The following is a 24,874-nucleotide window of genomic DNA, read 5'->3' as shown; positions in this document are numbered from 1 at the left end:
CCATACTACGGCCGCTCAAAACTGGACATTTCTTAAGCAAAGGACTTGAGCAAAAGTAGCTACTTTCTCCCCAAACACCCCAGGGGATCCAGTCTTTTCTTAGAAGACTACACCTCTCTATAGAAATGCCCTGCTATTTTAACCTGTATTTGACATACATGGATATACTAATTTCTGTGTGTGTAATGTGATGCTATCTCAGGCCAGAGAACTTGTTTTTATGCCACTGACGTCACCCAATCTTAAATTGGACCCTTTGTTTCTGCACACACACAAAAAATTATTTTAGCATGCTATATACAAGCTGCAGTGCAACAGGATGGCAATGTGATAAGACAGGGCTAATGCTCTTCTTTGCCCAAAAGAAAATTTCCAGAACTTCACATTATTTTCCTTAAAAAACCCATTTTGCTCTAGTAATAAAATATATTTAAGATATAATTAGAAGCTAATAAGCTCAGAAGTATAATTTGCATGAAAACACATCTTCTATTGGCAGGGTTTATTATCCTCTCACTGGCTAAAAACATAAAAAGTTTTATAGATTTCATGGAATTTTTCTTCCCTTTTAGATATTTCTGAGAAATTAAAAGAGAATTTACAAAAAGGTACACAAGTTTCTCTTTAGGTGTTTGATGAAAAACAAGGAAAACAGCACATTTAGTGTTAGTGACAGAGAGCAAGTCCGGAGCACCTACAGTTGAAAAGCAGAATATATTTTTGCTCCCACTTATACAATTACATTAAAAGATGGGCACAGGATTATTTTTTCATATTAAATATCTAAAGCCAATTGTTTGTTCTGTAACTTTTAAATGACACTCATGGATTCGTCACTTGTTAAAGTCCAATAGGTAACTAAAGCCAAGTGAACTATGTACCACCAACTATTCCAGAACTGTATAATTTCAATGCCCTCCCCTAACCCCACCCCACAAAAAAGTTAAAGGAAAGAAAATACTTCCCCAACACCCCACAGAGGCTGCTTAACTCCTGGCAAGACATGCAAATCATATTCGCTAAAAAAAAAAAAAAAAAAATTTAAACAAAAAAAATACACCCCTGCAAACTTCAAGGCATTTATCCAGCATTCTCGCAGGGCTCAAAGTATAACCAAAATATTAAGGGAGGAGTGGGGGGAAATGTTGAATCATTCTGGGTTCCCTGTGATTAGTGTATCACTTTAGTCACAGAACAAGATACAGAGATTTCATAAGTGGATTTGCCTTTCCAGTAGGTCATTTGTTGCCCAAGTTGATGACAGCAGGAACTTTAGAACCACGCTTGTTAACAAGTCTGTATTCATTAATCACTTGCATTCACACTTAAAACAAAAACATAAGAAAAAAAAACTATTCAGTACCGGAGATTAAATAACCATGTGTAGTCTCTTGAAATAAATTTGATTCCTTAAGAAGTCTAATTACTTTCAGTTGCCTTTTTTTAAATAACTATATATATATATATGTATATATATATATTTGTATATATTATCCTGTGATTCTACTTATGGTTCCTCTGCTGCGTTGAAGATCTAGGAGCATAAAAGCCTTGTGTCCCCCATGAACGGTGGCTCTAATGCTGCAGAAAGGTTACAATAGGCAGTCTGGTCCTTCATTGATCTGGACTATCCATGGCTTCATTGTAAGTGATTATCCTTTTGGGATCTGGAGGGAAGGTTAAAAAATACATAAATAAAAATAAGGCTTAAAATCCTCAAATGCCAATGTTCTAATAACAAATCCAAAATAACTATCATCATTTAAACTGCGCCTCCTTTTAATGAAAATACAATTTAAAGACCATTTCCTATTTGTATTAACACATGCATGATCCACTTTTTCTCAACCCTAAATAGTTCGTATCCCAATAGATTCTCAGCAACAGTCCTCAAGCCCATGAGAGCCTCTACTCTTACAGATGAGTTCAATTAACAAGGGCTAGCTTTATGTGTTTTTCCTGATTTTAAAAACAGTATATTTGAAAAAAGCAGACCGAAAAAAAAAAAAAAGGCTTAAATTGTCAGTAATTCAATACTAAAACACTTGGATTTCTTTTCTTTTGTTCTCAGAAAAATGAAGTAAAATTTTATTTTAATCAGTGTGGATTGTCTATAGTTAGAAATTGTTGAAGTAACACCTAGCACCAAAAACTTCAAAATAAGTTAGTTTGGCAAAACTACCAGTTGTGTCCTAATCATGACTTATTTCTTCCTTCTTCCTTATTTCCCAGAGCACCACCGCCCGTTATTCTCAAAAACAGCAAAAGCCTGTAGACCTGTTGGGTTCACAGTATAAAACAGAGCTATCTGGCCAAAACACCATTGTTGTTCTAAATTCCTATTATTTGGCTGTATGCTCCCCTCTTCTGAGAGGAACTGATTTTATTACATAATATTTCTACCTGTCACAGAAATTTTTTAAAGTATACATGCTTTAATAAAAAAAATAGGAAACTAAAAAAATCTGTCACTTAATGGACAAGTATAAAGACCTGAAAATAATATTAAAAAACTCAAGCTCACCTCAGCTTAAGAGTCAATCTAATTTAGTCCACAGATAATATAATATTCTTTCTAGGACTCCAAGGGCCATCCACTAGCAACCTGCCATGAAGACAATGCTCATTCTTAATAGTTAATAGTCATTTTACAGTAAAAACAGAGAGGTCTACTTTTGCAGGATATATTTTCTAATCTACCCTTTTCCCATATGTGTTTGAATAAAAAGATACATAGAAAGTGTCTCAAAACAGTTTAAGAGCTTGATAGTTATCTTTAGGCCACTGCTGTTTTAGACGAAAAAGATCTGGCCTAAGAACAAGAATGAGTTGGAAAAAGAAGCAGTGTTGGGAAATCAGAGAAACCTACATTTCAGTCCTGCTACTTTCTAGCTTATATAGTAACCTCTCTGGGCCTCAGTTTCCTAATCAGCAAAATAAGGAGATAGAAGAGATTTGTTACGTCTTTCAAGTTCTGAAATTCTAGGAATTTCTCATTCACCTGCAAGTGATACACAATTCAGTTACAGGGCCCAAACCTATTAGTGACTAGTTCTCTAAACCAAAACTCTTACTTTATTCTAGGTATTCCACAACTACCATATTTGAATATATTTGGAAAGAAGGCACACACTAATTAGGAAAGCCAATTCCAATTTTATGAAAATTTTAGACAACCCAGATACAAATTATCCAGTCCCTCCGCCCTCCTGCTATTCACATCTTGTTTATGGGGATAAAAGAAACCAATTTGCTGTTCTTTAGATTTCTAACCATCTTTTCAGAGAATATACGGCCCAAATAAGGTTTCGAAAACAGCAAATATTTTTTTGAACTGTGAATTTCAGTTCTTAGGCTACCCCTTGTCTACCACACAAATACAGATAAAAACTGACCATAAATGGGAACACTTATTCATGTTGATTTCCTAGATTAAAAATATTTATGGTCTGTCTTATTTTCATAATCAAGGGCAAAAGAAAATATTCATGTTCTTCACCTAGCAGATAGAGTACTTTCATATATTTTTTTCCCTTACTGCAGGGGTGGGGAACATCCAGCCTGTGGGCCATATACGGTCCTTGAAATCATTTGGTCTGGCCCTGCCAAAGCAACCGCAGGCGGGACTCAAAATTCAATAAATCTAGGAGTTTTATTCAAGCTAATTTTTAAGTTGATAATTTTGTATGGCCCATGAATGATGTTATAAATATCCAAATGGCCCTTGGCAGAAAAGAGGTTCCCCACCCCTGCCTTAGTGCTACCCAGTCCTTAGCAATCTTGGTATGGTAGCTAGTCCCTTTTGACTGCAGTTATTAAATCATTCCAAAATACAAAGTCTATTTATTTGGTAGGCCATTATTCATGTTATTACCACCCCAAAATATAGTAATTAGTGATTAGTACTAACATTTCTGGTAACCTAAACATTCTTACCTTGCTTCTGTAAATTCCAAACAGATTCCATTTCTGCAAAGGAAAAAAAAAAAAAAAAAGAATTATTTTTTATACACTAAGTTTAGCAGAACACAGTTCAAAGCTATGCTGTAGTCTAAAAAAATTAGACTGGTTATTACTGGGCTGGAGATAGTGCTGAAATAGCACAGTTCTATGAAGCTGGAACAAAACAACTCATATTTTTCTATATTCTTAAGAATGTCATTCAGATTTAAGCAGATTACAGAAAGTCATTATCTGAAATCAAACCGCCAAGAGAACTATTTTATCTACATAAATAGAGAAGGTATGTAGAAGCAAGGCTTTAGATAAAATATTTGTAATAGCTCATTGTTATTAAAAACGAACAAAAACCACCAAACAAAAAAAAAACCAAGTATTTTTTGGCAACCTATCCATCACCCCTCAATGAGGTGCCCAAATCCTCTGAATGAAGCATTCATCAAAACTGATTAAGCTTGGTGCTTAAAATGCCGTATTAAAATTTTACTTAACTCTTGCTACAGGCAAATGGTTCTATTCTTTAAACCAAACTCACTCTTATTTTAATCCTTATGGCCAAAATGCCTACCCACACCTATTTATTAATTACACAAAATCCTTATTTGCTTCAATTCCATTCAAATGTGATTATCTACAATGTGCTCACTTTGGTATCTTACAAAAAGGGAAATATGTGTATGTTCAAACTATAGTGACATATAGAAAGAAGGCAAAAGCTCTACCTGTAAGCATACTAGAAAGCTTCACAGAGGGGATATTTGAAGTCTTATTAAGACAGTGTATGACTATTACACCACAAGAACCTAAGAATTGGACCTTGAAAGGAAATACTGTACTAGAAGATTAATATAAACAAAAGCTACTTAGAAATAGGAATAAGCTCTAACTAATACCGGGAGTAAGTGCTCTTCCTGTGTCCATACAACTACCATTTTTAAAAGACAAAAAGGTGATTTTATGCTGAGTAACTGGATTCTGTGTAATTGTTTTCTATACCAGCAACCAATTATAGTTAAAGAAAAACAAAACTTGAGCTAAGATAGGATATAACTGGACATGGGTTATAGTTAAGATACAACATAATCCTTTCACAGGGCTAAAATAGGTGTAGAGATCTAAAATTATTTTGTTTTATGAGTATGGAGGGAGTTAGGGAATAGAGAGGAATCACACTCTCCTTGCTCAGCTGCCCCCCACCCCCACCCCAATCAAACTCACTTATAAAAAACTGCTAGATTTTTTGAAAATTTGTCAGAATTGACTATTTGGAGCAAACAGGTTAATTATTCAAATGATCAAAGTAATTATCCAGATAAAATCCCATTAAAGGTATTACAACAACTCTCTCATTTAACAAAGACTGGGAAATAATGCACTGGTTGCCATTTGGCTCAAGAGCCTAGCTGGATACTATGGCCTTTAAACTGCTGGGCAGATGCCCATGCATAGATTGGCAGGAAAATACCCCTCTCCTAGGAGATCTAAGAAAGGGAGAGAATTGTAACCAATCTAATCTGGAAAAAAAGATACATCACAAATGGAATTCTAGTCATGGTGCTCATATTTATTACTCCAAAATAATTTATAATTCCATTAGTTTCAGACAACCAGGAACAGCTGGAATAGTCATTAGACCTGTTATCCTACAAATGTCTATATTTCAGAATGGTTTACTTTAAGAAACCCAAAGAAACACCTTTCCTTGGTTGACCTGACTATAAAAAAACTAACCCTATACAACAACATTTTTTCTTTTAGTGAAAGTGCAGAAATCCCACATTCTGCAACAAATAAATTCCAGAGTTCTGTATACAGATTATTTGATGCTCAATATTGTAAGTTTGCTTAATGCAAAGCTAAATCTACATTTAGTTGTACATTGAGGAAGAAAAGTTACAATCAAACTTTTCACTTTAGCCCACCTATGCTATAAATTTCCCCACCACAAACCTCAATCTGCCCCTGCACCTTTCTGGGGGGATAGGCGTGAAGGTGGACTACACTTAAGAGTCATAGTAGTGCCCTGCCGAGCGTGGCTCAGCGGTTGAGCGTCGAACTAGGATACAGGCGATCGGGGTTCGATTCCCGGTCAGGGCAAATGCCCGGGTTGTGGGCTCGATCAATAACTCTCTCATCATTGATTATTCTGTCTCTCTCTCTCCCTCTCCCTTCCTCTCTCTGAAATCAATAAAGATATATTTGGGAAAAAAAAAAAAAGTCATAGTAGCAACCATGCTATTTTAAAGCAAAGTAAAGATATAAATTTTAGAATAAAGATAAAAGTAACTACAGTTGACCCTTAGAACATGGGGTGCCAACCCCCTGTACAGTCAAAAACCTGAGTATAATGTTCAACTCCCCAAAAACTTAAGCTGTCCTTAGTTAAAAAGTTAGCCATGGGCCAGCCTAGCTTCTACCCAAGAAACAAATCAGCATTACCTATAGAGCAATGAATGCAAGTCCCCTTCTTGTTATTTAATATTACTTCTATAATATTAATTACTTCTAATATAACTAGTAGCAACTAGGTTACCTTGATTAGAATTTTGAAGTTTCCATGAACTCAAAGTTAAGATAATAAAAGGTGAAATAAGTATCATTTGCATGTTTGTATGTCATGCTTAAACAACCCTAGTTAAGACCAACAAACAAGGCTAGAGAACAGATAGGAAAGTAGTGAATTATATTTTGCCCTCTTTTAGGCTACAAAAATCTTGAGTCAAATTCTAAATATGAAATGAGTTAGTTTGTGTAATTTTATTTCACTATTATAAGAGAAAATGAACAGATGAATAGTAAAGAAGGCTACAGAAAGCTCATTCAACTATACAAAATCGTAACATAGCAGTAAATCGTTTCACTTTTAATATGGCACTCTTCTATACGCACACTGACACACAGTCTTTAACCTCTCAGTTTTTGTTTTCTTTTTTGTTAATCCTCACCTGAGGATATTTTTTCCATTGATTTTTAGAGAGTGGGAGGGAGGGGGGGAGAGGGGGAGAGGGAGGGAGAAAGAAGCATCCATGTGAGGGAGACATATAGACTGGTTGCCTCCCACACGTGCCCCAACAAGGCTGGAATTAGAACCTGCAATCCAGGTATATGCCCTTGACCAGGAATTGAACCCAAGACCCACCCTTCAGTGCTCGGGCTGTGCTCTAACCACTTAGCCTCACTTTTTAAAGACTGATCACAGCATCCAATTATGCAAATAGTTACTGAAAAATGGCCAACAGGGCCACACCTGCTCACCTAAGTAAAGAGTGCTGCTCTTAAGATACACCAAGGTAGGCAATTTTCTTAAAATCCTGTAGTTTAGATCACCACCCAAATTTGAAATTTTACTATATCAAAGTTTTCAAGTATTTAGTTATGTCTCTTATCAAATGAAGAAAATTTAACATTCAATTTCCAGAGCAGACTTTCTACATAGCACCCTATCACAACGGTTCCTGTAATAAATGTCCAATTACCTGCAAATTCTTAATTCCAAGTGGATTAAAAAGTAACATTTAGGGCTTTCCGTGCTGCTAATGCTCTTGAAAACATGGTGAATGTTCCTAAAACCCGCCAGACTTTCTGTAAGAAGTGTGCCAAGCATCAACCCCCACAAAGTAACACAGTACAAGAAGGGCAAGGATTCTCTGTATGCGCAGGGAAAGCAACGTTATGACAGGAAGCAGAGTGGCTATGCTGGACGGACTACGCCAATTTTCCCCAAAAAGGATAAAACACAAAGAAGATTGTGCTGAGGCTTGACACACAACTGCAGATCTAAGAGAATGCTGGCTATTAAGAGATGCAAGCATTTTGAACTGGGAGATAAGAAGAGAAAAGGCCAAGTGATCCAGTTCTAAGCTTCATCTTTGAGGATAAAAAAAATAACATTTAGGCCCTGGCCAGTGTGGCTCAGTAGGTGGAGTGTCAGACTGAAGGGTCCAGGGATTGTTCCTTGCAAGGAGTGCATGCCTTAGTTGTGGCTCGATCCTCAGGCCCGGTCAGGGAACGTGCAGGAGGCAACCAATCGATGTGTCTCTCTCGCATCTATGTTTCTCTCTGTCTCTCCCACTTCCACTCTCTCTGAAAAGCAATGGAGATAATATCCTCTGGTGAGGATTAAAAAAAAAGTAATGTTTAGGATCTAGGGATACAGATCCAAACACAGAAAGACTCTGCCCCTGGTAAGCTTAGTACAGTAGGAAGTTTTGCTAAGTAGACGCATCAACATAAATAAAGCTTGGTGGTATTAAAGGTGTTCTTAAGCAGGGGTCAGCAAAGTTGAGTTCCACCCACGTTTAAAAAAAAAAAAAAGTTTTATTGGAACAGAGTCACATTCACTGTATATGTTATCTATGGCTTTTTTGTGTACAAAACAGAATCAAGAATCCAGTAATTGCAACAGAGACCCTATGGCTCAGAAAGCCTAAAATATTTACTATCTGATCCTTTATACAAAAAGTTTGCTGACCCATGTGTAAGTGGTCAAAAGTAATTTATTAAGGCTGAAAGTCACTAAGAGAAAAAGATTTAGACAAAGAACACTATTCAGAGAACAGAGCTGAATGTCACTAAAAAGAAAAGATTTTAGAGAAAGAAAAATGCTTTTTTGCTATTCACGGGAAAGAGCACAAAGGCATACATGAAGAAAAGTTTATTATTTAATCATTTAGGTGAAGGGAAGCCACTGAAGAAATCTAAGGTCACTGTACTAAATATTAGTAATGATTCTGATGCAACTGAAGAGAATGGATGAAGTAACAATACAAAGAGCCCAGTATATGTTACTGTAAAAGTAATTAGCACAGCTGCATTAGAGACGGAAAAGAAAAAAAATGGAGGTGTATGGGACGGGATCCATATAGCCTAATAAGGGCTATAACGTTAATTTACTGAGAGAAAAGGCAAGAAAAAAGAGCAAGTTTGGGGGGGAAAAATGAATTCACTTTTACATATGTAGACCACATATGCATATATGTGGTCTGAACTCAGCGTAAAAGTTGAAGAAGTGTTAATACAAAGCGATAGAACTGTATGAGATTACCCAGAGGAGTTTCCGTAGCATCAAAAGGGGTCAGAAGGGACATCGAAGCTGAAGAAGGGAGAATGATACCAGAAAGGTTAAACTGAAGATACAGAAACTAGGAGAGTGGGTAGAATTAAGGAACTGCAAATTAGAGAATTTAGGGAGTGTTAAACCACTGCAATTCTTACATGAAGTTAAGACACTTATAACTTTTTAGTCACCTATTCCTTTTTCTCTAGCCCAATGCCAGGGCCATGGTTTAAGGAATGGTATTTTATGAATTTTAACTGGCCCCTTTTGCCATAAATTGAGCCTCACTTTCTGTCTTCTATACCATGGCTATCATTCTCTTCCTTTAAAAATATAAATCTGAGAATAGATTCAATGACAGGGAAGCATAGATCAGAATGATGAATGTCAGAGGGATGGAGGAGGGCAGGTGGGTGGAGGGGGAAGAGAGTAACCAAAGAATTTATATGCATATATGCACAACCCAAAGTCACAGACAATGGTGGGGAGAGGGACTGGGGAGGGGGATGGGATGGGGTGGAATGGGTCATTGGGGAGAAAAAGGGACATTTGTAATATTTAAATCAATCAATCAATCAATCAATCAATCAATCAATCTGAAAGTGAGCACAAGGTTCAAAACATTTCAGTGGATTCCCACTGCCTACAGGTAGATTGGATCTGTGTGTGTCTTGTATAAAATTTCTAGCATCTGACACAGTGGCTGGTACATCAATAAGTAAATTAGATGACTAAGTTAAGATTTTTAATCTTGCACCATTCACCTTCCTTGAAACAAATTAAATAACTGGCAATCTTCAAACACTTCCATTTCTTCTACCTAAAATATTCTGACTCTCCTTGTCCAACAAGCCAACTTCCACTTGTTTTTTGAATCCCCCCCATCAGTAGATCCTGACCCCACCACCCACCTTAAAGTTTATGTTCCAACTGCATTTTATATATTTTTCTACAGCACTATCATACTAGTAATATTTGTTTCCATGTAAGTTTCCCTAATAGAGGTCCTTAATGACATGATCCTCTCTTTTCATCTACTTATCACAATTGCTTCACACAGTCCTTGGTGCAATAAATACTGATATAGCCCTGATCAGTGTGTTTCAGTAGTTAGAGCATCAGCCTGTGCACCGAAGGGTTCTGGGTACGATTCCCAGTCAAGGGCGCATATCTGGGTTGCAGTAGGGGAGCATGCAGGAAGCAAACAATCGATGTGTCTCTCTCACATTGATGCTTCTCTATCTCCCTCCCTCCAGAATTGTGAAAAATAAACTTCTGTTGTTTATAATAAGCTAAGAAAAAATTTTTTAAAAATACTGATAAATACTACTCATAAATCAGTCAGGAAAATTAAATAAAGTAGTATTAGGTAGACCCATTTGAAACTGCTGACATTCAACCTTTTCTGACCTACAAAACCAGAATTTCACATGGTACATACAACCAAATAGATTTAGCACATAATTCTAAAGTCCTTCTAAGAAAAAGACTGAAGCTGAGGGTTAAAACCAAGCAGAGGCTTTTTTTGCCTTTAAAATTAAATGAAACAGCCCTGGCCGTTGTGGCTCAGCTGGCTGGACGTCATCCGGTACACAGAAAGGTTGCCAGTTTGATTCCCAGTTGATGTTTCACTCTAACAATGATGTTTCTCTCTCTCAAAATCAATAAAAATAATTTAAAAATATATATAAATAGGACACTTAAAAAATCATTTAAAAAATTTAAACATGTAAAATACCCATAATGGCTTCACCCACTCCAAAAAAGAAAATACATAAAATATAAGGCCAAACAAGCTGACTCCCACAACTGAGAGCCCCCAGATCAAGTTACTGCTAATCATGCCTTCCAACCCTTTATTAAGCCATTTTTACATCAAATTCTGTAGAATTCAGCACAGGGTGGTGACATTGTGGTTTTTTTTTCTCTCCTAATTCAGATTGCCCATTTTTTGATGATTACTGGCTATCCCAACACATTTTGCTATTCTGATGTCCCCTTTCTCAAACTGTCCACTGTACCGTCCTATTCTTCTGCAAAGTCTGTCAGAAATTTCTCCCCACCCTTTTCTTTTCCATTTTGACTATACCCATAGAGAAATGTAGCATGTTTTCAAGCAAATTTGGTTAATGTAGTTAGAAATCACCACTTTTTCAGAAGATCCGTAACAAACTTTTCAGTGTATCACTTTCAATCCCGTATTACCAATTTGGAGCTACACCAAACCAGAATAAACAGAATTGTCTGGATCACCTCTAAACACACACTTGGAACTCAAGGGTTTATTTTTGTTTTTTGCTCATTTCTACGGCTATAGGTATTCTAATCTGGTTTATTTTTAAAGGTAAAATATCAAATTCACGTTGCTTGAAATGGAACTGCTAGTACAATGGTAACAAATAGACAATTTCTGTTTTTATAGCATGGGTGGTTACTTCCCTCACCCTCAGAACTTAAGCTAATGAAACCTGAGGGTAAAATTTTAGCTTCTACAAATTCCTTACAAGCTACCTTTCAGACTAATACCAAAGTAAATTCATTAATGCACTCATAAAGCAGATTTAATGAGAAATCAGGCACCCAGTATAGATGCTAAAATGGCAACTCATTGGGGAAAAAAAGTATCTTATACCATCTTAAGAACTACTTGTTACATACATTCCTATTTGTCTCATAGGGAAGAAAAAAAGACCCTCACCTCAATCTAGGAAATTTAACCAGGGCTGAAACCAAAGTCAAATCTTCAGGTAACGGGATTAGAAAATATTAGATTAAAATATTAATAATCTCTAATATTAAATAATCTTTAATATTAAAAATATTAAAGATATTTTCTAATAAGATTAGACAGCTGTGAAGAAATCATGAAGAAACTGTTATAAAATGCAGTAAAGGTGAAAATACTTATTAAACATTGTGTTAAAAGGAGGAAACTTAACATTCAGGTCATTCTGTGAACAACTGTCTAAATTGTATATATAGTTCCCCATCAGTTTTATGGATCAATTAACCATAACTTGTCTCCTCATATCCCGTTTGCCAAATCCGGTAGATGAAAATACAAAGGGAAAACTCATCTTATTTCTCTGCCTATACTATTCCAAGAGGCTGCCTGACCTACTTCTAGTCACCAGAAAAAAGGTTTCCAATCCACCTTACAAACTAGTGTCACATTAATCTATCTGAACACAGATCTACAAGTCAACTGCTTAATACCAACTCAATTTTTAAATCACTTGAGTATAATCTGATAGGACAAAAAAATAAAAATAAAAATCAGGAAACCCAGGCTTAAAAATGATAAATGATTTGCCCAAGTACACAGGAACTGGGAAGAGCAGCATTTAAACCCTTCCTCTGTCATTTAAATTACTTCCATTCCATCAGCCTATTTCTCTGACACTCAAAAGAAAAACCTCCTGATCTGGCAGCAACTTACCTTCCTTCTCTTTTATAGTCCCTCAGCACATCCCAAGTGGATGGATCCCTTCCCATATTTACATTTACTCATGATTCTCCAACTTTTGTATTCTTTATCTTCCTCTTCTCTGTATTTCCATCTATCAAAAATGTTCCCTATCTATCAAAACCCAGTTTCAAGACCACTGTGCCTCCATGAAAACCATACATTTACTCTTTCTACTTTTACTCCATTAAATTCTCTCTTCTCTCTTCCGCCACTGACATCTCCTAGTTATTTGTATCCTTATGACAGTTAAAATCTTACCTTATAAGCTTGTTACTGTTTTCTCCTCTACTAGATTAAGTTCTTTAAAGGAAAATACCCTTCCATAACTAAGCAAAGTACTTTGCTTATGGTGGGTACATCATAAGGGAAAGGAAAAACATACACAAATTATTGCACAACTCAGTAGTAAAGAAAACACTGGCAAATAGTACAGAAAACTTACAGAGAGAAGGAAAAAAGAATTAATGTGAGGAAAGTTCTCTAGACCCTGAGTTCCCAACCCCAGCTGGCAATTAGAACCACCCAGTGAGTTAAATTTTTTTTATTCCAGGGCCCAGCCCAGATCTAGTGAATCGAATCATTTACCCCAATAACCTGCAACCTCTGGAGGTAATAGAAAATCAAATTTTTAAAATTTCATGCAATAGCCTAGAGTTGCCTCAGGGATATGTTATACTGGACAGCTTTCATGTTGACTCACCCCAACCATCAAGAATTAAATCTTAATTCCTCTCCCCTGAATCTTTATGTGCTGGGTAAAATTTACCATATCAAACTATTTTTTAATGAATATTCCAAAATGTTAGCATTTTAAATGCTTGTTATCCTTCAGTGCCTTATTAGCCAGATATGATAAATCAACCCAGTTTAAATTAACACTGACCAAACACACAACTAACATCAATCTACCATATTTCAACAGACTTGGCTTCAAATGACTTAGACTACTTCAAAACCAAAGAGTAACCTTAGAAAATTAGGATCTAATGTTATAAGCCTTTGACAACAAATCAAAGAATTCTACTAAATTAAGAATTATAAGTAACTACTTTGAAGGAGGCAGCTATTGCATGTCCTAGGTACGTGCATCAAAGGTATCACTCTAACATATTCAAAGTATTAACCAGTTAAATGTTATACCTGGAATTTGGTTTTAAAAACTCCTACCAAAAAAGTGTGAAGGTAAATAGCTGAAACAAGAATGACAATGCTTTTTAAATGTCCAAGCTAGATGCTGGGTACACTGGAGATCATTATATTATTGGGTCCATTTCTGTGTATACTTAAATCTTTTCATAATCAATTTAAAAAGATACTACTTTTTAAAAGTTTTGCCTCTTGCCCTAGCTGGTTTGGCTCAGTGATGAGAGTGTCGGTCTACCGACTGAAGGGTCCCTGGTTTGATTCCAGCCAAGGGCTTGTACCTTGGTTGCAGGCTCAGTCCTCAGCCCTGGTTGGTGCTGGAGTAGGAGGCAACCAATTGACGTGTCCCTCTCACATCAATGTTTCTCTCTCTCCCTCCCCTCTTTCCACTCTCTCTGAAAAGCAACAGAAAAAATATCCTCGGGTGAGGATTAAATAAAGTTTTGCCTCTTGAGGATCACTTTAGATAAACAGGAAAAGAGGACATACCTCTCACCTTAAATATTGGTACTGCTATGTAACAGTACTACGTGCCCTCAGATAATACAAAGATTAGCAGTCTTGTTGCTTAAAAAACTAGCATAATATATATAAAAAACCTAAAAGAAAGATCCCCCAAACCAGAATTCCCACCAATCCCTTTTATGCCTCAATGTATCCTTCATTTCATATCCTCAACTGTATTGAGCAATCAGATTTTTAATAATCTGAAGTACTTCTAAGGCTGCAAGTAATTAATGTTCAATCTAAAACATGCACCATTCCTACTGAACTGACATAATACACCCTCCTACCTACTACTTCCAAATAAAGTTGTTGAAGGGCTTATTTTTGACAGGAGGTATACACAGAACTTCCAATTCTAAACCTAACTTCAACTCACTTAGAGATTATTTTTGAACATTTGAAGACTACCTTAAAGGACCAAGAAAATAATACAGATACTTTTTTAAAGAATACTCCAACAAGCCCAACTGATGAGTTACCTCCTTTTAGGGTTTAAGAAAACTTAAAAAAAAAGAAAAAAGGGGGGGGGGGGACCTTCACTTATGAAAAAGATCCTCAAATCTTCAAAAAGTTGTGATTCAAAACAAATCCAAAGAAAAAGAGAAATTAGTGACCTAATGGGCCAATCTACATTTGGCAGGAATTCAAAGGACCTGCCACTTTGGGATCTAATTTAACAGAATACTGCATATCATTCTAGAGGGGGAAAAATAGTCTTTACTAATTTAATCTCAATAATGTCCAACTACAAAAACCAAAACTACCCACTTCACTAAAGCAAATCTTTCAGTAACACCACCCAAACTAAATATAACTGCATCCATGTAGGGGCATTTAGTTTATCTAAATACCATTGATTTCATATTTAGTTAGCCTATCTATACGGAAAATGCATACAGAATACCTAGCAATAAATAGGAGTTAACACTCCCATTTTAAAAGGCCCGCAGTTCTTCATAACAAAAATCACACAAAACCACCAACCAACCACCTAATGAAACTTATCCCAGAATCTTCTGCAGGTTGTGGGAGATAACACAACCAGATATCCTCTGAGGCTCACACAATGACCACCAGCACAAAATACTCTGGTAGATTTTTCAAGTAATGGTATCTAAAGGGCAGATGGCACAGAAAATAATACCAAAAACACCCAACTCCCCTGGCAGAATTTAACTTATAATTAACCACGTCTTAAGAAACTAAGCATTTCTTTTTTGCCTTGACTTTCCTAAAAACATACAGCTCCTGATTAACTTTAGAAATTGGTTTTACAGAGAGGGAAACATCGATTTGTTGTTCCACTCATCCATGTATTCATTGGTTGCTTCTTACATGTGCCCTGACAGGGGATCAAACCCACAACCTTGGCATATCAGGTCTAGGTTGTATCCCACAAGGACTAGTTAACTTATATTTACTTCCAAAGAGCAGTGCTAGAGAAAAGTGAAGACAGATCATTTTACCTGCCAAGAGTTCTAATCTCCCATAAGGCAATTCTACTTGCTCCCATTTTTAAAAAGAAAAAAGTAAAAGGACATCTGTTTATTTCACTAAATGTCTTCCAGTTTGCAGATAAGGGAAGATATGCAGACTAAGTAACTTGCTTAAAAGTCACATAAATAGCTGCTAGTCACCTCTGAGGCAGTGATTCTTCCAGTGAGAATATGCTAATTACCACATCCCCACAGTATATGCTGCCCCAACCCTGCAGCTGGCACATGACTGCCTAAATGAGTCAGTTAAAAATGGAAAGTGCATGAAACTAACATTGCATGTCAACAAAAATTGGAAAATAAATAACCTTTAAAAAAATATTTTTTAATGGTAATGAACAGTATTTATTAGATGTGTGAATGCATGGGTATGCATTTGCTTGGGGAAGGGGTGAAGGACGAAGGTGGAAGACTGAAAATCACCCTTTTTAAAAGCACTGAAGTTGTAAACTTCATTAAACCTCATTATTTGCTTTGCAAATTTAAAGAAATCTGTTTATGCCATACAGCAAATTTTTCTTTAAGACACAAACCATATTCTAGAAAAATTATTAGCATGGAACTTGGAAGATTATCTGGTTCTTTAAAAAAAAGAAAAGTATCTTTACTGGTTTCAGAGAGAAGGAGAGAGGGGGAGACATCAATGATGAGAGAGTCATTGATCTGCTGCCTCTTGCAAGCCCCCCACTAGGGACAGAGCCCTCAACCCGGATATGTGCCCTGACCAGGAATCGCACTGTGATCTCCTGGATCATAGGTCAATGCTCAACTGCTGAGCCATGCCGGCCGGGCTCTCATTCTTTTTTTTTTTTTTTTAAATATATCTTTATTGATTTCAGAGAGAGGAACAGAGAGAGAGAGAGATAGAAACATCAACAATGAGAGAGTCATTGATCAGCCACCTCCTGCATGCCCCTGACTGGGGATCGAGCCCGCAACCTGGGCATGTGCCCTGACCAAGAATTGAACCCCGATCACCTGGATCCTAGGTCGACGTGCAACCACTGAGCCATGCCTGACCGGGCTCATTCCTTTTTAACATGGGCTTTGGGGCTATGAAAAGGATAGCCTCCCAAGAGCCTGGTCTCTACAGTGCTGTGTTTACCAATATAATTTGTCTAAATTATTTTCTAGTTACCATTCAGCACTCATTATCCCTAATCATTTTAAGCAAATTATAACTATCAAGTAAGCTCACTAATGATGTAAAAAGCAAATGAAAGGGGACATCTGCTAAAAAAACTTAAGAACTTTTTAAGAGCGTTCAAGAGAGAACATAGCATCATCCCTTTAGGCACCCCTCTTTATTCTCTGAACCAAGCAATAGGTCAATTATACTTGTCTATATAAATGCGTTGAAGTTGCAAAAGTAAACATTTCTTCTAAATTTCAACCATACTATTTCCAAAGACCCTGAATTAGTTTGTTATCAGCTGCTTATCCATATTACTCTCAAGTAAGGTCTAAAATTCTTAAAGAATGTGATAGCAATTTACAAAATTCACCCTTAATACAACAGCTAATAAATATATTACACTGACCAATAAGAACCTTTATATAGGAAACAAATGAGTTACCTTTAGTGTGATATACAATAGCAGCCCTCAGGTCAAAAGAACCCCAGCTATCATTTCTTTCTAGGCCTCTCTGGTATCTCTGTTCTTTGGCGGAGCCTAATAAAGTGTTCGTAGGAGACGCCAGAGGATTTTGATTTTCTATCTCATAGTCCTTTGAGAGAAACACTAAAGCACCTTGACTACTGGTGTCTGCTTTTTGCAGGTCACCTATATGACTGGGTTCCAAGGATAAGGCTCCACTCTCACTAGTAGTCCCAGATTTTAGAATGCTACCCAGAACTTGAGGACTAGTCCGTTTTTCCAGCTCATAAGCCTTGGGAAACACAGGATGCTCAGTTCCTGAGGGGATTATTTCAGCACCCTGTGAAACCAAAGTGGCAGGATATTCCCCTTGAAATGTCACCTCCATCACTTTATGATCTGATGACTTCCCAATAACAGTCTCAGGGCCAGCACTGGGCTCATTTATAAATGATAAACCCCACTGATTCTGGAAGATATCCCCCAGGTTTTGCTGATCTGTCTGAGAGGGTAGATCCACTTGTTGTGCTGTGCTCAACAGCATAGTTTGCATATTTGAAGGGTAGATAAAAAGGCTAGATTTAATTTGATCAACAGCTGCTGAAGTCAGACTCTTATCCTGGAGAACTGAATCAGTCCCAGAAGAGATGGGTGTCAGAGTATTAGCAGCAGTAGTTAGCAGTGGCTGACCCCCTGGAGAATACACACTTGCATCAGTCCCTGCTAAAACAGGCCCATTAGAAAAGTTGGCTGAAGTAACAGATTTCAGCGCTGACATAGGGACCTGGGATAACCGACTCGAAGATTGGGTCTGATTTTCCCCAGTAGATGACGAAGAGGATGAAGATGAAGATGGTGACACCGAAGAGTTCTGTACAGTTTTGTTGAGGTTTTCCTTAACTTTGCTTGCATAACTTATTTTAGGAACTATTTTAGCACTGCTATTGTCCACTGGAAAAACTGGGGGTGGTTTAAATAGGGTCCACGAGTCCTCTTTGGAGGCAACAGCCGAAGCATGCTTTCCTTTAGGCCGATCATCAAACTTCTTGCTACTCACACCAGGTTTAACATCAGAGCTTTTCCGCAGCATATCACCCACAGCTGGTTTTCCTCGACTTGTTCCTCCAGGCCCAGTTTCATACTTCCAAATGGGCCTCGAACCATCTACTCGATTTCCCTTTTGTTCACTGTAGTCAGGCTTGAAAGCTTCAAGTCCCTGTTTTAAGGTTGGGACACTGGTCTCTTGTTGCATTATTTTGTCCTGCACTAAATTAAGGTTTTCACAACCCTTGGCACTATTGCGCCTAGCTTTCCTTTTTTTAGGAGTGGTATATCCGCTCTCAGATCCACTACCATCATTATCTGCTCCTTTGCCCATATAACCATTAGTAATATAGCCAGAATTATTTGTTACAACACCATTTGGAATTGCTACAGTATCACTCTTATCTACAGACTGGTTCTCTCCAGATTTATTTTCATATGACTTTCCATTCTTTTTGTCCATACTGTTTTTCTGAATGAAATTCCTGGTTTTAATTCCTGCTTTCCCAAAGGTGCTGGACTTTATAGTCGGCTTCAGGTTAGTGTCTACAACTTGTTGGTTGCCATTGAGGACCCTGGAAATAGGGTTGGTAGCTTCATCAGAACCGAGGTTCTTTAAATGTATTTCTCTTTCTCCAGCATTACCATTTAGTTCACCATAGCCTAGGGAGGGGAAAAAAAAGGTTTTTAAAAATTACAATATACAAATTACAGTAGTACTTAACATTTAAGGAATGTTTATTTACTATGTGCTAGACACTATGCTGAGCTTTAGCGTTATATGTTCTATTTCACAGTTGTCTGAAAAGACACTTGTCAACCCCAATTTATAGATTAGGAAGTCAACTAAGCAAAGACAGGACTAAGCAGGGATTCATCTAACAGAATCATCTAACAGATCAACCTCTCCATCATTCTCACAAAACTGTTATAAAATTTCCTTTACAATTAAGAGCAGAGCTACCCTGTGGGCAAAACTGTTATACTGATACAGTAATTTTAAGTATTACAGGGAAATTAAAGACTCCATTTCTATGAAACCATAAATGATGGATGGTGACCATAAGCAGTTTCTATTGCATTCTGTCAAACAAAAATCTAACACCTGTGAACTTTTTTTCAAAGTAGTTAAATTCATTTTGACACTTCCCAGACATTAGATCATACTTTTTAGCATGAAACCAAAACACTTATTATACTAATGTTTCTAACTCTAAGATATATTTTCTTCATTTTACATTTGGGTAAACAGATTCTCAGAGAAATTAAGTAATCTGTCCAAGTCACAAAGTGGAAGAACTGGAAATATCAACTTCCAGTCTGTCTGAAACATGGTTTCCTATTACTATGTCATACTGCCTACCCAAATGATGCAGTAAGAAAATATTTACAAACAAAAACTTCAGTGAAAGGTAACTATTTTTAAAAAATGTTATGGTATTCACGTTTAAGACCTTCAACTGCCATAAGCAATTTATTACTGTATGTGATTCAAATGAGTCCAACCTTTCCCATTTCCTTACTAGTAAAATAATGATATTAGTTATCTACCTTTCCATGAAATGTTACCAAAACATCTTGAGCTCAAGTCATTAGAAACAAATACACAACAGAAAGATACACACACACACACATTCATTCAAGGCAGGGGGTGGGTCTCTAACAGGAATACCAAAAAATTTGCCTTTGTCACTTTCATTCACTCTCTTGGGCTTTTAATCTGTGAAGGTTAAAAGGCACATGAGTTTGTATATTCTTAGGTTTTGAAATTTTGTTTTAATTTCTAATATAGTAAATATCAATAGATATATAGTTCCGGAAAGCTGTTCAGGAAGCAATTTGTTCAAAAACTGAATCATTTTTCCCATTAGAAATGTCAATTGAATAAATCTGTTCCAGATCCCCAAATAATTCCCTTTTAACCTTTCTTATATACAGTATATGCCTAATGTACTGTTTAACCTATAAATAAGCACGTCTTTTCTTAAATTTATTGAACTACCCCCTACTAGCCTTAAACAAATTTTTCATATATCACTGCCTCCAAAATGCCACCAGCGGCTGCTTTCTGTTCACCCAATCAACAACAGTTTCCCTATCTACTCAACTGCCAGTGATTGTTGTTTTGTGAGCAATTTCACACCCTTAGCAACATTAGCACTCTTGATAGCCTCTTTATGTTTTAAAACTGTACTAATCGTTTTGCCACAACAAAAGCATTCTCTCCTTTGTTGCCTGAGAGATGTTTTTTGCTGTGCTGACATATCAGCATGAAAAGATTGTCAGGCAGAAAACTGAAGTTTTGGTCCACAACCAAGGTTTTACTGTATAAAGAATACTAAGATTGAAAAGAAATTTTGGGAACCATTGTTTTAAAAGAACTTGATATGGAATAGAACAGTCTGGGAAGATTCACAGAAGGGCTTACTTTTAAGTTATTCATTCTACATCAGAGAAAAAGGTGGGAATACTGAAATGAGCACAGAAAAGCATTTTCTTCTACTGTATTAACTTTCAGGAAATAACCTAACAAAACATACTTAAGACATAATCATTTCCTAAGAGTGGCACAAAACTTGTACAATGAGAATATATTCTATAGAAGTTGTACTTTATTTTTTGGCTGCTGAAAAAGCTGTATTAGCTAATCAAGTCAAACTTGGTGTAAAACTTCTAACTATGAAACAGTAAAAAAGGGATCATTGCTTAGGATGCTTTTCTAAATTTTTTGTTTGTTTTAGAAAAGCAGAAAGTCCCAACAGAGAGGCTCTCAACATTTTCAACAGATATAAGTTTACCTGTGTACAACTCCAGGCCAAAGAGAAGAACTACCCATAGCATTTAACATGCTAACAGGCTAACAAAGGTTTGTACCCTTGGGCCCATTAGTCATAACTTTCCAGATCTCAAAGGTAAGTAGTCTTAAACATAAAAAAAAAAAAATCCAATGTCCAAACCAAGTTGGACCAAAGCCAAGATTTTTAAGTGAACTAGAACAATTGTTTTTAAGATTACTAATATTTAGTGCCTCTGATGTCATAAATCACAGTTAAAAACCAGCTTAGAAGCCACTATGCTTCCACCTCCAAGTTTTAATGACAAAAAAAATTTCTCATTTAACTATACAAAATTTTCCCTGTGGTAATCTTGGCATACAAAAAGTTTGCCAGAGAGAGGTTTTCTTTTTAAAATTCAGGTATTCAAGAAAAATGTAAACACTAAAATTACTGAGAAAAACTCCCCCTCTCCTCCTAGTGCTTTCATTATTCGGGGATGCCATGCTAAAAAGCATCTAACCCTACTTCAAAAGGACTCAGCAAAAGTTGAGTCCTGATAAATCTAGCTTTGGTTAGAAACTGAAATTACTGAGTACATTTGGCCCTCTTTTGCGCCCTCTTCTGGATAAAGAAAAACTGTTCCTTTATGGGCTTGTGAGTCATAAAAGCCCACCCCAACATATTGCAGATATATTTCAAAAACCCTCACTAAGTTTTTCTTAGTAAATTAGCATTATGCATGTTGAAGCAACAGTACTGTGACCTGGCCACACATGAAGAACTGCTCCTCCCAAATTGTTTATATTCTTTCACAACTGCTAAACCCAGTTTCTCCTCTTTATCCCTTCCAGGAATAAAACACATTAATTTGAAGGATGTCACTTTGAATGGTACTGGAGCTGCTTCTATGTGTAAAGAGGAGTCCTGCAGGGGTATATTAATATCTGACTGACAAAATACTGGTCAGTAATATTGCCTTATATTCCAAGCAACCATAATAAGGTAAGATTTTCTCACCTTCAAGTTGAAAAAGACTAACATTAAAAAGATCTAGTGTTGCACAGTTTCTTCATTTTTAAATCCTTAAGATTAAACACAAAACATTTATATGTTTATTTCTACTGCACACCGTCAGTCCCTACCACCCCCCAAAACGGAAAATGACATTTCCATTTCAGTCTTCAAGTCACATTAAGTCTGCCATAGAAAAAGTTTTTTCCTGCTCTCAGTAACTGCATGTATCACATTTGACATGCGTGGTCATAAACTTTTTAAAGTTCATTTCTTCTCAAACATTTTCTAAAATGGCTTTTACCCTCAATTTAATATTTGTTAAAACAAGAGTTTGGGAATCAGTATCAGTTCGAAAATGGGAAAACACCTTTCCTTTCAATGTGGAAAAAAGCCTCATCAGAGGCAACATAGTGAACCAACCTCACGGATGAGTTCAAAAAAACTTGCCCTCTCCCCCATACAATCAAACATTTTTCAAATCTACCTCCTCAAAAATACTACCCAAGCCCAGGACGTAAATTGGGAGGCGGGGGGGGGAGGTTGGAGGGAGTTAGAACAAGCTTATTTTGTAAAAATGAGAAGCTAGAAGGAAAGGGCCCAAGTGAAAGCCTGAGAGGCGGAGTCGTGAGCGAACCTGGCAGGAGACAGGGTTCCTGTGGCAGAGAAACTCGTGACCGGGGAGCCCGGTTCCCGCTGAGTACCCCACCCGGCCTTCAAGCACCGCCTCTACCCAAAATGTATCCCCCGCACCCTCAGCCCTCCAGCCCGGAGGAACGCCGCGGACGCCGCCCGCCGTCTGCGGCCTCCTTCTCCCCCCAGCTCCGCTTGGAGACCGGCTCCCCGCCCCGACCGCCTGCGCCTCACGCCGCAGCCGGGAGCGGGAAACGCGGAGGCCAGCGAGCGGGGCCCGGCACAGGCCGCTCCCCTCGTGGCCGTTTCCCTCCCCCACCCCTCACCCCAGGGACCCGCCCGGGGCCGCGCGGCCGCCACCGGATTACACAACTCCGCTGGCGACGGGGGAGGGGTGGCCACGGGCCGGGGCAGGCAGCGCCCCCGTAGTGCAAGGGGCAAAGCGATCGCGGGTGGGGACCCCGATCCACCGGCTCCGCCGCGCCGGGCGAACCTCGACACCCTCCCCCCTCCGCTCCTTAGTGGGCCGGAGTCTGTGACAGGAATCGGCTTCCAACATGGCGGACAGGAAGCGGCCCCGCGAGGAGGAGAGAACATTCCAGCCGCGCCGGCTCTGGGGGGGAGCGGGCCCGGGGCGCCGGCCGCGGAGGAGCCGCGGAGACTGACTGCGGGGTCGGGCGCCCAAAAGGGGCATCTGGGAGTGGAAATGACCCGAGAGACGAGGGGTCCCAACCGACCCCCCAACCCCAGACGGGGAACCCCAAGGCCACAGGTGGGCTTGGGGCGGAGGGTAAGGGAGGGCACTTCCTCAACTCTGCCCACCTACCCTTTGCTTGCCGCCTGCAATAGGGTCTCGCGACACCACCACAGTCGAGATTCGCTAGGCCTTCCTGAGTTCCACCCCGAAGGATTTGGGGAGGCTAGGTACATCCCAACTGAGGGCCCCCAAATTAAGGTCCTCCCAGGGCCGCAGGAAGGTAAACGGGAAAGGAATAATAAGGCCAGACTTCCCAGGCCAACCCTCCAGGTCTCCCTCAGCCCGGGCGGGGGCCGGGAAGGTCACACTGGCCTAGTTGGGCCTCTCCCATGCTGAGGGGAAGGAGAGCGCGCTGCAAACCCCGCGGCCCAGCCCAAGCTTTGGGAGAAATGAAAGGGGCTTCCCAGACCCGCAGGACTGACGGACGGACACACACACACACAGAGACACCCCGACCCAGTCCGCGCTTTCCAGATCGAGCCCCACCCCCATCTCCCCTATCCCCCACCCCCATTCCCCTTCCCCCACTCGTCCTCCCTCACAGACCTGTTTTCTTCTTCGGCGTTTCCTGGTGCTGCTGGAGGGCGTGTTTCTGCTCATGTTTCAGCGGCTTTGGCTGGGCCTTGGGGCTGCCCTCGGTTCCATGCTGCAGGTATTGGTGAGGCTGCTGGTGATGGTGGTGGTGATGGTGGTTGTGGCTGTGGTTATAGAAATAATAATGGTGGTGGTGGTGCGGCTGCTGCTGCTGCTGGGGGTGATGGTGCGGATGGTGGTGGCTGTGATGGTGCTGAGGCTGTGGCTGGCCGGGCTTCTCCTCCATTGAAAGCGACTGGGACTCCCTAGCTGAGGCTGCGGGCTGCCTGCACCGTCAGGATCTGAGACTGCTTCTCCGGACTCACTCAGTATATCTGAGCGCGTCTCGCCAGCGCACTGGTTAGCAGAGCGATTTTGTGAGATTGGCAGCCGCGCTCCAGCAATCAGGAGCCACGCTGCGCCGCAGGCCCCGCCCCCAGCCAAAGCCTCTTTCCTTCCTCTTCGCCACAGCCTGCCGGCCAACGCCGCTTACCCTGTGCAACCTCACAGGGCCGGGCCTTCAACGTCAGCACTATGGCTCTTTCTCCGGTCGCTTTCTCTTCTTCACCGCGCAGTCGGCGAACAGCACTTTCTACACTCTTCGCCCGCGAGCAACCTCACGTCGAATGTAGCAGATTCCACGGGCGATTCCACTGGCTCTGGGAGCCATCTGTTGGTTTTGCATCTCCTAGAATCTTTTAGCTTTTTTTTTTTTTTTTTTTTTTAATCCTTTTCCGGGTAACCGGAGGGGAAGCTCAGTTCCTTAACCCTGAGACCACTAAAGGCGCGATACAAAAAGAGGCAATACATACATTTTTAAGATTACAAGAGCTTCACAATCGGTAGATCA

At 39.0% G+C, this 24,874-nt stretch overlaps 1 protein-coding gene and 1 pseudogene across 1 annotated transcript; one reads left to right on the top strand and one right to left on the bottom strand.

Moving 5' to 3' along the window:
* Positions 1-487: 487 nt before the first annotated feature.
* On the bottom strand, positions 488-24,286 carry NUFIP2 (nuclear FMR1 interacting protein 2). Its single transcript, XM_016201950.2, has 4 exons — positions 23,998-24,286; positions 17,209-18,936; positions 3,937-3,969; positions 488-1,667 (listed from the first exon to the last, which is right to left on the bottom strand). Exons 1-4 carry the CDS (start codon positions 24,269-24,271, stop codon positions 1,615-1,617), a joined length of 2,088 nt encoding a protein of 695 aa, XP_016057436.1. The 5' UTR covers positions 24,272-24,286; the 3' UTR covers positions 488-1,614.
* LOC107528796 (large ribosomal subunit protein eL42-like) lies at positions 7,511-7,820 on the top strand (annotated as a pseudogene).
* Positions 24,287-24,874: the final 588 nt, after the last annotated feature.

This window comes from Miniopterus natalensis, chromosome 17, assembly GCF_054644295.1.
Source record: "Miniopterus natalensis isolate mMinNat1 chromosome 17, mMinNat1.hap1, whole genome shotgun sequence".
Classification (NCBI taxonomy): domain Eukaryota; kingdom Metazoa; phylum Chordata; class Mammalia; order Chiroptera; family Miniopteridae; genus Miniopterus; species Miniopterus natalensis.
The sequence above is the reverse complement of the archived record's forward strand: the minus strand, read 5'-3'. Positions and strand labels throughout refer to the sequence as shown.

What these genes read in the sequence shown, in the direction of transcription:
- NUFIP2 (XM_016201950.2), bottom strand. Translation starts at nt 24,271, where the DNA reads ATGGAGGAGAAGCCCGGCCAGCCACAGCCTCAGCACCATCACAGCCAC. An exon ending in TATTGTATATCACACTAAAG is followed by an intron (nt 3,970 to 17,208) that starts GTAACTCATTTG and finishes TTTCCTTTGCAG; the next exon opens with AAATGGAATCTGTTTGGAAT. An exon ending in TTGGAATTTACAGAAGCAAG is followed by an intron (nt 1,668 to 3,936) that starts GTAAGAATGTTT and finishes CCTTCCCTCCAG; the next exon opens with ATCCCAAAAGGATAATCACT.